The 14,035-nt window shown below is 46.2% G+C and overlaps 1 protein-coding gene across 11 annotated transcripts in view; it reads left to right on the top strand.

Annotated features, from left to right (window-relative positions):
* Positions 1-14,035, top strand: part of LOC143368432 (uncharacterized) — a 539,066-nt gene that overhangs the window by 506,858 nt on the left and 18,173 nt on the right. For all 11 annotated transcript variants that reach the window (XR_013085235.1, XM_076811154.1, XM_076811153.1 and 8 more), the window contains one exon: positions 6,823-7,092. Coding sequence is in view for 10 of the 11 variants with exons in the window: in XM_076811154.1 (XP_076667269.1) it covers positions 6,823-7,092 (270 nt within the window). In the remaining variant the exon portion in view is untranslated. The remainder of the gene's footprint in view (positions 1-6,822; positions 7,093-14,035) is intronic.

Raw genomic sequence — 14,035 nt, 5'->3', positions numbered from 1 at the left:
GAAAACGTTTTAACGCTAAGCACACATACAGAATAAATGTTTTTTTACTTCAACCTTTCATTAACATTTCCGCGATGGAATGATTTGGATATCTAATTAATTCCTTTAAAGTGCGATCCTTTAGAGAATGGTACATTATAGTCACTGCTGGTAAACAATTTTCCCACGCCACAGAGCAGCGAAAGAATATTCGAGGGAGTCAAGGATGAGAGGCTAGAGTGGAGGAGGGTGATAGAAGGAGGGATATAAGTAGAGCAGAGAGAGAGGAAGCGGAGAGACTATCTGAACTACTAGCACCCACTAAGTGGTAAACTGGCAGAATGCAGGGAGTAGTGGGAGGAATAAACGGGGAGTAGAAGTTATGCCAGCATTGTTCTAATTTAATCATACATGCCAGAAACAGCCAAGATAGCGGGTCCAATCCTGTACCGAGCCTCGTGAGCAATCCACTATCTCTAACACTGGGATTCTTCCCCTCTTTCCTTCCCGTCCCAAAGATCTCCGCTCGTCTTCATTTCACCCTCTCTATCTTTGTATCCATTTCACTTCATTTTGACTGAAGTTTCTCCTTTATATACACAGACCTTCATCCATTTCCCTATTTTCGAGTGGACGACTGTCACAGGATTTCCTTTGTCAAGTTTCACTTTATCTTAGCATTATGATTTTGCAATCCCGCCTTGATCCTTTAGTTACCCTTTTCAATCAAGGTTCAATTCACTTCTCGAGTTTGTTCTGATATTGTATATTTTCGTTTCTCTCGTCTTACTTCTTGATAATCCTGTACCTACATTATCCCTGTTAATTCTTCTCGGTGGACGTTGGACGTCCCGACAGACATTTTCGACGCTTTTGGACGCGCTCGTTCGTGGACGTTGGGGCGAAGGGCCTTCCTCGAGGGGAAGTCCGGTATTCCCTCTCTTGTTTCACGGACCGCCTGTCCGGAAACGCCGTCGTAATTTTGTACTTTAACGGGTTAAGTCGTTCGCAACGGAAATGACGGGATGCTGACGCCTTTTCTCCACGGCGTCGTCGGTTCTGTAGGACGATTACCGTCCCTCGAAACTAAACGGCTGAGTCGACGGTAATGGCGAGACGTAAAACGTGCGAGTGCCGCCTCCAGTTCCGTTTGATGGATCAATTGCGCGCGTCAAAAATGACCACGGCCCTTTGTTATCTGCGCCTTGCAGAAACTTCATTCCCCTTTGTTATTGTATATTCTTTCGCTTTCCAAGTTTACAACATTGAAAGTAACAGGTTATTGCAACACCATTTGTTACAGCTACTTCTCCATGTTTCCCTGTAATAAATTGCAGTGAGTACTATTGCAAGATAAGAAGAAGACCGACTACCCGCAAGCTGAATTGTCACAGGGGCAAGGGGAATCGCCGGCTGGCTCCACCCTCTCCCCTCCAAGAAGTCCTACTTTTCGGTTCTTAGCGGCTGTCCATATCCGCGGGCTGTCGTGATTTGTTTCGTTCGCGTGCTGCATTACGCGGCGGACTTTCTTGCAAGGAATTGGATGGAGCGAGCGGGCGATTCCCCTTGCCCCTGTGACGTTTCAGCTTGCGGGAAGTCAGTCTTCTTCTCACCTCGCAATAGTACCTGCCACCAGTAAAATTCAAGAATATTCAACGTTCTGTCTGACACCAGTATCATTCTACGTTTCGACGAGAGCAAGAACTATTCAATAGGTTAGTTACAAGCGGTCGCAAGTAGGCTACAACTTACAAGTGGTCAGCCATCTGCGTCTGACTGGCCAGACTCCTGCGTCTGACTTATCGCGCCCCTATACTACTTACCAGAACTTCCTAGCCGAACGCCTTGTCTCTCCTCGCAAGGAATCGAATTTAGCAGTTAATACAACTTGTTTATGCACACTATTCGCGCATTACCAGACTATTTAAGCATCCCAGCAATTTAAAACGGCATCGCGAAATAAATCCACGACCACGTTGATGACTGAAATGGACATTCACAGGAACAGTGTTTATCGTGATTTTTCCGCGGGTTTCGATTCCCCGGATCGATATTTCGTGGCGAGAATAATACGTTCTATTACTCTTCCGCCCTCTTTGCTCCGCCAGATGCATAATCCTGTCGATCGGCGATAATCGCAGCTCGTTTGTAGCGGGTGCGCATTGCGGGGCACGAGTGAGTTTAATTCAAGGCTCGATCGTTGGGGCGCAGCGACGATAAAATCCGTTTAATTCGTGCCGGTCGACCGATTACATCCTCCTCGTTTCTATTCCCGACCGTCAGAGTCGTCTCCATCATAAAACCATACTTTGGCATCGATCGAAGGCGCCAGACACCTTTCAAAATATCCCCTGATTGCCTTTTGTTTCTCAACAGCTCTGGTAATTTCCAGATGCTCCAGCTATCGAGACTGATCATCCGATTCTCTTATATAGCTTACAAAACCGCCCACAACTCGCCCGTATCGATTACGCGTAAATACATACAACGCAGATTATCATTTTGTCGGCATCTCCAATATTACACGAGTGCCGTTTAAAGTAGAGTAAACGGTCCAAATTTTGCCCCCCATTTGTATTTGACCCTGTAGAGGGTGTATAAAATGTTACAATGACCTGTCACTTGGCATGAATTTTCTTTCAACGATTCTCTATGTATCCACGAGTCGCAAAATGTAATTATGTCATGGCAATACGAGGATAATAAAGAAAATGTGAAAACGTGCAAAATGTGAGATCTGAAAAAAGTGTTCCTAATTTCGTCCCCCGAGAAAATGTTTGTAAAACTGGAAATAAATTGAAACATTAATTTCTTTATTGATTCAAGCGATCTTACAGTTTATATGTGCATACAATCGCGGCAAATAAACGTCTTCTTTTCGCATGGATTCCTTATTCCACTGTCTTCGTTTCGGCATCTACAAACCATTAAACATTTCTACTAAAATTGCTTGAAAACCGATAAAAGATAATTCACTCCTGTAACTGTTCATGTTTCAGCCCTTTTTATCTGAAATAACAATTTTTTAGAAAATCAGTCTCAATTTCCTTTAGAGTTCCGGGGACGAAATTAGGACACCTCCTGGGAACGTAATTTGGAATTCGCGCAGTTTCGATATGGTGATCGCTCTAACAAAGCACGCGAGTGATGGCCATCAAAGTTATCGCGTATAAGAAACTACAAGATATGCCCGAAAAAAATTGCAACTTCGAATTGGAAATAATGTTCACATCTACGAGTAACGTGATATCACACTGAAATCTGTAAAAACTCGCCGTGCTCGAAAATCACGCACAAACACCTAACCTGTTCCTTGCCAGTCTGTACAAATACCGACGTATACTACTTAACGCACCATTTACCACCAGATGACACTGAAAATGCAATCACAGGAATTGGGGGCAAAATTGGGCACGGGGGCGAAATTTGTGCCCTTTACCCTACTCAAAATGACTTGGAACCAATTTAACCAAATCGCATTTACACTTAAGAAGACTGCTCGACTTAAAGAAAAACCAAAGCGATCTTCGATCTCCACTGACTCGTCCCGACCAATTAACCAAACAGCCCCCTGTCGCCAGAGAGCGCGGCAGAGGACTCTTCCGCGACAGTTTTCCTTTGCCGTCGGTGCGCGTTCCCTTTTCGATCCGCGGTCCTCTTCCCCCGTGCGCGTCACGGAAGCCACTCGCCGGAAGTACGTTCTCTTAAGTGACAAAAGAGGGGGCCTGGCGCGGGCGCCGGGTCGTTAAGCCTCCGCTCTGACGATATTCACGAAAGGAGGCCACTCGAAGACGAGATGTGACCCGAAAGAGAAAGCACTCGAAACTCTTTCCCAGGGCGCGTTAGCGAGGGAACATGGGGAGGGGGCGGGAGGCCTCGCGTGCGGCTTTCCATGCGTCTCACGTAAAACGCACGTGCGGCCGCACGTTTCGGATCGAACGTGCACCACGAGTACCCCCTCGCGAGAGTTGGGGAGGAAGATGGTGAAAAGGCCAGAACGATTCGAGAGCGTAGACGAGCGATTTGCGGGCTGAATGAAAACTAGAGCGCGCGATTCCGCCCGGAGGAAGTTCGGCTGAGGCTTGACTCTCCCCCGCGCCCCCGCCGCGGCCGGATGCAGATAAAGCGCCCGGAGGTCTTGATGTTCGATGATTTATTGAAGTATCGAGATCGTCGTCGGAATACTGAACGAGGTACGGCGAGCCGTGACAGGCGGCGCGTACGATTCGATTTCAGACCGCCCCTTTTTCCACTAGACACGATGTCTGATGTTCGATTTCGCCGGCGGATTGCTCGATCGTTCCCATTGTACCAGGCTGCTCCCGGGTTCAAGAGCGTCCCGCGCAAACGGGCCCCCGCGAACCGGATCGATCTATCGTTCCCGAGCTCGCCGCGCGAACACGACAGTTAATGAATCTCCCGCGCCCACTTTCGGAATCAATCAGCTCGGCGAGGGGGTGGGCCGCGACGAAAATTAACGCCCCGCGGAATTACAGTAAAATTAAATGGAGATTAATTTTCCGTTCGAACCGCGCGCACGCTGGTCGAGCCGTAGGGGGGGTGGAGGGCGCAATCGTGGCGGCTGTTTCGTGTTTTGCAGCGCGTGGAATCGCGGGGAAACTGACCGTAATTGCGCCCCGTCCATTGAAATTAGAGTAAAAAATACGTGGATGAAATAGGAATGGGGGGGGAGCGTTAAGTGGTAAAAGCGTGGACGGGAATGACGCGCCAACTTGGAGGGGTAGTTTTTCGTGGAAGCGTTTGTTTGTGACGCAAGAACATCGATTAGTACCGGTTGCATTATTGTAACAACGTTACGCGTGTTTTCCTTCGTTTAATTCGAGGAAGTCCACGAGGAAGCCTCCCCACACCTTAGCTCGAGGAATAAATTGCCTCTGTTCTGTCGAGCAACATTTATTATCAACATGCTGCACAGGAGATAAGAGAAAATAAGGGCGAAGGAGCGCCAAGTATTTTCCACGTTTCTCGTATCCCTCGAACGGAGATGGAAATTACGAAACGTTATGCCCCGTAACAAGGTGCGTCGTTCTCGATCTCTACTTACCTGCCTCCCCCCCCCCCGGCCACCCCCCTGACGTCCCTCTGTTAAAGCTCGCGAAGTTGCGGAGTTTTCGTAATGCTCGTGAGACGGGCGCTGGAGAGAGGGGCCGAGTCTCGAGAGGACTTAACGGGAGGCCAGAAGTTACTCGGCGTTCTACGTAGCCATATTATTATCACGCATCGCTCCCCTTTTATGTCGGGAGAATGGAGCGACGTGGGGGAGGGATGCAAAGCGCAGAGAACGTCTGAAGAAAGCAAACGAACGGTTTTATTAAAATTTCTTTTATTACGTCGCGCGATAAATTCCGTTGTACAGCTTCCACGAGGGCAACGTCGCGGCTCGAAGAGTTTCAATTTTCTTGTTGAATTTTTTGGCTGGTGAAAATGGACACGAAAGACAATGGCGCCGCAGTAACGAGGTGATTTCATATATTGGAGAATAGAATTGTAATAATTCTTCCTTGTTTTTCGTGTTTATTTTATATGTAAGATGAAGGCAGTTTTATCGATATTTGCTATAGAAGTTCGTATTAGAAAATATTTCTCAGACTACTGAGGATGAATACGACTTGTTTGACTCGTGAGGACAGTGCACACAGTTAGGGTCACCAATTTATTCGGATCAGATTTCACGTATAGGTAATTTATGATATGATATATCTCGCCATTTTTAAGGGTGAACACCACTGCGACGGACGGAATAGTAAGCCATTTTTAAGAATTTTTTTTCAGGAGTAATTTACAGTTTTCATAGAAAATTTTTATTACCTACCTTTAGTACAGTGTCTTAAGGACTATTAAAAAATAAATAGAAAAACATGCATAATGTTTAATGTATTAATTAATCTTCTGAACCCACCACGCTCAGTGGTCGAATGTGTAACTATGGAACAGCAGGTCCGAAATCAAATTTTTCTTTTTTATAAACTATATGAGTGTAGTTTCCGCTTTGTGTACAGATTCTTTGATTGAAAACAAAATTTTTCAAATACTCTGGAAAAATTGTCCATCCGAATATATTAAAATTTATGCGTGTTTTTCTATTTATGTCTTTTTTATAGTCATTGTAGAAAAGGTAGGTAATAAAAATTTTCTATGAAAGCTGTAAATTATTCCTGAAAAAAATTCTTAAAAACGGCTTACTTTTCCGGCCGTCACAGTGGTGTTCCCCCTTAAAACCCAGACACGCGCCATTACACAGACTAATATACAAGGTACGCAATGTAAAGAACTCCGCAATGTCTGGCCACGTCGTTGTTACAATAGGAACGATAAGTCGAGGAGACTGTAATCGAATATTTTTTCTTCAAGCACCCTCGATTCTTCAAAGTCAGAGGGCGAAGAGCACTCGAATCGCAAGATGTTTCTCATAATTGACAGGCTCAGGTGTGAAAGAAGTGTCCCCTCCATTCTGCCGCTTTGTTACCAAGAGTACCGCTTTGTACTGTAGAATTAAATGTTAAATCACGAGTCCCCTCGCGTCTGCAGTTTCGCCCATGGTCGTTTAATGAACATATCGCAGGCTAGGCGACAATACCATCTACGATTACAATACAATCATTCTTCAACTAATTGGCCCTTAACTACCTGTATTCTTTAAAAAAAATAAATTTGATATATTCTCTTCTATAAAGAAGGGTCGTCAGAATAAAACACTGACGCGAGTATAGAATGATATCGTTTATCAACGTATGAACAGATTCTGAAAAAATGGTCATCCAATTTCACTTGGTAGGAAACGTGTAACGTGTTAATAATCAAATTTTTATGCGTTGATTTCAGCAACAACAGCAGCAGGCGCAGCAACAGGCTCAGCAACAGCAGCAGCAGCAGCCTCAGCAGCAACAACCGCAGGCTAATTCGCCAGGGAGCGGGAACGTAGGGAAAAGCAGTCCATCGCCAGGAAATTCGGCGTCCCCTGGTACAGTGGTGGCATCCAACAAGTCGCAGACCGAGCCGAAACCGGTCGAGTGCAATTTGTGCCATCGGAAATTCAAAAATATACCGGCCCTGAACGGCCACATGAGACTTCATGGCGGTTACTTTAAAAAGGTAAGCTTATTGTCCTTCTAGAAACCCTAATGTCCCACAGTATTCTGTTAAAGATCTGGGATACAAAGTTCCTTGAAAGGTCGTGGTCATCAGATGTTTGCAATGTCTTAAAATGATTAGATCGCTTCCCTCCGATTACTTTTTGTACTTCACTTACAGTACATGGAATCCAACGTTAGTTAAATACGAAACTAGAGATGAGGCGGCTTGGGTGCGCAAAATGAAGACAGTAGTTTCCCCAGTAGCTCTCTCCTCTGACTGCACATTGATGATTCAGTGAGTCGCCATGTGCGGAAAGAAGTGATTCGCCAGAATAGGGTTGATTCCTAGTCGAGTGTCCCTTACGCTCTCCTCGCGAATGCTTCCCGAGATCCTGTCGGTGTGAAAATTACACGGAGCCCGGGCTTCGCTTATCTCTCCCGCAGAACAGGCTGCGCGACACATTTTATCCGGAGGGCGGAATCGAATTTCCAAGAATTTCGCGATGTTTGTCGAACGTTACGTAGCGCGGTGTACAGCGCGGAAGGCTCGGCGACATTACCATATGAATCCGCAATCGGAGAAACCGGCACGGAGGAAGAGCCATCGCGTAATCAACCCGTGACTCCATGAAAACCTCCCGCGCCCCCGAACCACGCCACCACCACCCTGAAACGTAATCAAGCGCCGATTTCACGAGGATCGCGGCCGGTTACGTAGCGCCGTGCTTTTTCGCGGTGCATCTCGAGGCGATAATCGTCACGATGGCGCGGAGGGATAAGGAGAATAAGACAAAGGAAAAAGAGGGGGACAGAAATAAGGGAGGAGATCTCCGACGGAAGATCTGCTCGACTTCAGCACGCTTCTTCCGCTTTTTCTTCGTCTGCTCGTCCTCGCGAGTGGAGAGAAGCCCGCGCAGAGAGGCTCTTAATAAGGTCAAGGAAGAGAGCCCGGCTGTAACAGTCGCCCGAATAGAAAGATCAGCGATTCTCCGTCCCCCTTCTGCCGTCCGCCCCCTGGCGCTCCGCCGCGGCTCTCTTCCCTCGCTGATTAAAAATGTCTTAACGAACGGCGTGTCGTTTATAGGAAAAGTGCTGAAAGAGATTCGCTCCGGAGAAGTTTCTTCCGACCACCCTCCGCCACCCTTTCACCCTTTATTCCTCGCGCGATCTTGATCGGCGAGAGGCAGAGGGCGGAGAGGTGAGATTAAACGAGCAGCATGGAAACGTTTACAGTCCCCGATAGGAGTGATAAGTGAATTTGCGTGGCCACGGATGACGCGAGGCCGATTGAATATTCAACGATCGATTCCCCAGCTTCTTTTTCGTTCTCCGCGCGTTTCATTGCCGTCTGCTCGGGAAGATGGGGGCCATGCACCCAGAACGACACAAGGAAGAAGATCCATTCATGTTACATTTAAATTGTCCGTGAAACTGCTAAGCAGCACCAAAAAGCTTGATGTTCCAATGGCAGTACTGTGTTCAAATAGGTATAAACTGTAGTAAGCATACGGTATTCAGGCAACGGCCTAGTGTGTGGCTTCGGCACATACAACCCCTGGCAATAAGTTTGGAAGCAAACGCAAAAATACGAAATTAACGAGAAACACCAATATTTTTTATGTGTAATATGCAACGGTATACATATGAAACGCGTGGTAATGTTAAATTGGTCTATTTTAAAGTAAAAGCACCAAAAATAATTAAGAATTTTGTTTATTATATAACACAAAATATGGAAGAAAGAAAATCTGTCTGGGAAATAAGTATGGAACAGATCGATGTTCTGGAAAAAAGTATGGAACAAGATAAATTTGCAAAGAGATTAACAATAATTTTTTCAGTATTTATATTACCTAGTATTTTCTGACATTTATACATGCATATTAGTTAGTTACTTCAAGGTTTTCATTTCATTATTCTCTTTTCAATACTATTTTCCTGAAATCCGAATCATAACAAAGCCACTGGTAAAGTTGATACTCTAATGTTTATGTTTTGTCACTGTTTACTGCACGCGTTTCATACATATATACCGTTGCATATCATACATAAAAAATATTGGTGTTTCTCGTTAATTTCGTATTTTTGCGTTTGGTTCCAAACTTATTGCCAGGGGTTGTAGGTGGCGTCCATTTATGAGGAGTCTGGAGGACAGAGACCGCGGAGAGTCGACGTTAGCCGTGGTGGCAAACGCGACTGATCAGCACGCGGACGGCTCGGGTTCGATTCCCGGCGCCGTTGCTCCTTTTTTTCCGGCTCCTATAATACACGCGTATGTCGATTTGGCCCTAGAAAGGACAACTTGCGTCTCCCAGTTCGAACACTCTATTAATCCATCCACTGTACTCGTTACTCCGCGATACATTCCGATCACCGACAATTTCACCTTTCGATCCATACTTCCAGCCACCCCCTGCACCTTGTGTCGCGCCTCCATCGGGGCAGACAGGGTGCAGCAGGAGTCAGAGGCGAGGCCAGCCAGTCGATAGTGCAAAGACTGGAACGAGAGTAAACGAGGGGGAGAGAGGGAGGGACGAGGGTGGGTGGATGGAAAGGCAAGGCGATGATCGAATCCAAATGAACCCATTAACAAGCTCTTTGGTTCGAACGGATCCCCCTGGCGATCCGCGGCGGGCTGGAGACGGAAAGATTGGGGTGGCTGCCGCGAGGAGGGGCGGCGGCGGGGGCGGAGGAGCCGCCGTGCAAACATTGTCTCGAGCTTTCTCCATTATGTAGATTGAATCTGAACCGGTTACGGGGCTGGGGTTTTCACCGGGCGCTCCTCGTTTCGAGCGCAACCGAGTTTTCAGGCGGGAAAAGCTCGCCCTCCTCGTGCCTGCACGCGCGCATCCACCGTATCCGGTTTCACGTCCAGCCTTCCGTTCATGCGGCTCCGCCGCGTCCAGGTCCATTCATTCTGATCTGTGTACACATTCATATTCATGCCGGGAGCAGGGGCGCTTTATGTCTGTTCACGATCGCGTGCATCGGGTGCCCGCGCCCGTTCAGGGACACGCGAACCCAACGTCCGCGGTTCACGACTGGGAAATGGCCGTGGTCGCGGCCGCTGCACCACTCGCGGCTGCCTTCCCAATGATACCATTCCCGTTGGCCTTGTTGTGCGAGCTGCGCGTATCGCCAGACTCGTGCGGGAATCCCCGCACAGCGGTTTCTCTGCTGGACCTTGTTGCTAAGAGACATAGTGTTGGTCGGCTCGTAGACAAAGCTGTTTCTGTGTTTATATTTTTAGGAAACTCGTGCTTGGAGAGGTGGTTCTCGTCGTTGGGAGAGACGGTTCGCGTCTCTGGGAGAGATGGCCCACAAAATTATGTAACTCTGTATAAATATGTTAAAACCATTTCCTACACGTCATTAGAAAGGGATAAGTTTATCCTATTTTTTGGCGCAAATTTCATTCCGATATCTTAAGGGGTTATGTCTACCTGTAAGGTCTGAAAACACAAGTATTTTCGGGATTTTTTTTTAAAACTTGAAGACGTTTTTTAAATAAACGGTTGTATATTCGATAGTATATATTTTAAAGTTCTCGGAGTTCTTTTTTCAATGCGATATCTAAATAAATAATGACCTGGTTCATCAGAAATAAAAGATTCGACCAAATTTAGTTAGTATATTAGATTATCTAGTCCTTAATCGTGGCTTTTTCATTTCCGTTGCGTAGTTTTTATTTTACAGATGAAAAATGAGATTCTGTGGTGAAAATCGATACTTTTGCTATGAGAAGCCGCCCTTTTTTGTAAGAAATTAATTTTCGGGATAATGAACGATTAAGGACTAGATAAATGCTAACTAAATTCCTGCGAATTTTTTATTTCCGTTGAACCAGGTAAAAATTAGACTGGTCACCGCAAACTGCTGAAAAAAAATCGCTGCCGGGAGATCGCTGATATTTTTTTTATTTATTTATATTTTCCATCGCAAAATTTACTACAAATAGTTACACTTTCGAATGCATAAAGGTTTGATTAGAAAAGCCTTCAAGTTTCTCCTCGAAATACATGTTTGTTCAGACCTCGCAGGTAGGCATAACCCCTTAATATATAAAACAGAAAGTGTATGCGTTCGTCCCAGCTCAGTACCTGTACCTAGCTAATACAGATGAATGTGACTATTTTCACAATAAAATTAAATAAATAAAAATTTTTTTTTTATAAAATCAGAATCTAAATTTCAGACGAAGCCGAGTAGTAAAGCTACCCAGTCTTCTATATAGCAAAAGATATACCAAAATGTCACAAAATCCTTCAATTCGGCCCACTGTGCGTCGGCGTGTTTTCACTTTCTACGGTCCTATTTTCTGGAAAGCATCGAAAGTAGTGTCCCAGTGTATCCGTGTTGTTTCCTCGGGGCGAGTTGAGGAAAACTTTCTCGGCATGTTTCAGAGCCTTGCGCCACTCAAAGTGTTAATATGTGCTTCCATTCGTGTGCGAAAATCGAGGTTCAGTGTAACGTGTCTTTTTCTCCCCCGGAAACGGGGAGTACTCGGTGCAAATATATTCTCGGTCGGTTGGAAACCATGAACCTCGCCGCGGAGGAATATGTTGGAATTGGCAGCTGCGTACTCTGGCTGGGAATTGTTGCGAGGAACGGGGGAGGTTTAAGGTTTTGTTGGCCGACATTGCACCGGGAAGGGGATTAAGGGATTCGTCGGCGTTTCAAGTAATAGAAAAATGCCCGCCCCGCCGATTTCAGCCGGGGTGAATATTTTTAACGCGCTCGTTTTGCTTGGAACGATGCGTTCTTTCGCCGCCCCTCCTCGCCGGAGCCGATTAAAGCTTAATCCGCGGATAAATAGAATTGGGTCGTTTGCATTTCCGAGATAAACACCGCGAAATTGAATGAAAACGATTTATCTTATCACGTGTGATTTGGTATCTCCTCTACTTTTAGAGCGCGCGGTTATTTTACGGGCACCTTCCTTCCCAGTTGATTTTTCTATAATTTCCCAAGGATACGCCATCGACGATGGGCATAACGTACAGTCGCGACACAGAACTGACTCTGTTCCTCTTTGTAGAATCTCCTGAAGCTTGAATCGCTAATTTAAACCCCCGAGATTTAGGATAGTGCACAGTGTTTACATTAAATCATAGACGTTTCCAATCAAAAACTTTGTTATCGAATCAGAAATCTCCTAAACCAATTAAGTTCCTAATTCTGCCTTCGCTCCTCTTAACATCCCTTCTAAGCGGAATCCGTCTGCTATCGATTCGTCGTTCAAAGTTACGCTCTGTCGCTTTGCGAAACGAACGATCATTCACGCACTGCTCCCTATGAATTTCGCTGTAGTGCGGCGATCTTCTGATTGGCCTGTCGTCATTTTGCCGGCGGGCAATCGATGAGCGCGTCGAAGCGGCAGAATGATAAATAAAAAAAGGAGACGAAGAAAAAAGGGAAGAAAATTTTGAAAAAAAGGGACTAGGAACACTTGTAGGGGGAGGAACGAAACTTCCAATTAAAATCGAGGGGGGGAAAAGTTGGTCGTGCATTATACGGCGCGGGGGAACTCGCTCTGGTTCGAGGCTGGAATCGACACGGATCGAATTGATGAGTCGCGGAGCTGGCGAGCGTTCCGCAATCAATTTCGCGCATTAACGGCCGCCGATCAATATTCATGAAGCGAGCGCGGTACGCCACGTCAAAGACAGAGTTCAATTTCGTGAGAGGCGATATACAGGGTGTCCAGCGAGGTAAACTCGACAAACTTTTCGTAGCACCTTCCATAGGTCGTATCGCGTCGAGATCGTCCTGCTCGCTATGAGAATCGTCCTGCTCGCGCCATTTCAAAATTTCTAATCATTTCGATCGTTCTCCTGATTAAAATCGCTTTGAATATTATTCATACCTATATCAAGTTATTTTAAAATTCTTGATTAGTCTTGGAAGAACCAATAATCCTCTTCTTCTGAATTGCACTGCCAATTAGTCCAACGTGTGGAAAGAGAAACAGAGGTTGGAGTCCTCAGCACCTATAAAAATTTTCAGCCCCCAATTAGTCGAGGTTCAAATGACATTCGAAGTGATTCGATGTGTCAGCCCATCGCCAGCCAAGTGTTTGCCCATTATACCAGGCCACCTGCTCGGTAATGAATATTACAGCTAGCGTTAATATCGTTGCGGGCAAACGGAGCGTCCTCCACAAAGAGAACGTAAATGAACTCCGCGAAGTGGAGGATGATGAGAAGGAACGGGTTGGCCGCAAAAATCCAGCTCGCGTTACGGAACGCGGTGTGACGAGGGACTACAAACTGCAGATTTGCTCGAGCATAATATTTTCGTAGCCTCCACTGTGACTCATAGACGTCGTGGGAATAAACTACTCGAAGAAGCAGACTGAATTGTATCGAGCACTACTTTACATCACCGTCTAGGACTATTCTGGTTCAGAATCACCTGTCAGACGTGCTGGATGAGATAGTCTAGCTCACCCCACGGTACACCCCGTATATACAGGCGCACAGGGGGTGGCAGAGACGCACGGCTACATATCGAAGTAGCGGCTAGGAAATTGAGGAGCACGATGACGATCAGCGATTACCGGGAGGGGCCGTGCTCTCGCCATTAAGGTTTGATCAAGATGACGACGTCGGACGGACGTATCGCGGAACCTGTGATGCATGGTTCCTCGAAGGGGATCCGCGAAAGGGGACGAAGATATATGCTCCTCGGATTCGTATGCTAATTACCGTGGCGTCCAAGGCCTGGGACTGTTAACCCTTCGTTTCTGTGGGGCCACTAATCTGTGCCAGGTCTGATCGAAGTCTGTCCAACGTCAGATCTATTCCCGACCAACAAAACGGATGCTAGAGGCTGTAACCTCCTAGTATCTTCTGCGATTCGTTGATTTTGCGGTTCGCGTAATTTGAATATTGTGGGACAATAGTGCAATCAGAAATGCTTAGCTGAGGGAAACTCGATATGGTTCATTAGGTTTATTCCAG

The sequence above is a fragment of the Andrena cerasifolii genome, chromosome 4 (assembly GCF_050908995.1).
Source record: "Andrena cerasifolii isolate SP2316 chromosome 4, iyAndCera1_principal, whole genome shotgun sequence".
Lineage (NCBI taxonomy): Eukaryota > Metazoa > Arthropoda > Insecta > Hymenoptera > Andrenidae > Andrena > Andrena cerasifolii.
This window is presented reverse-complemented; position numbering and strand designations above follow the sequence as displayed.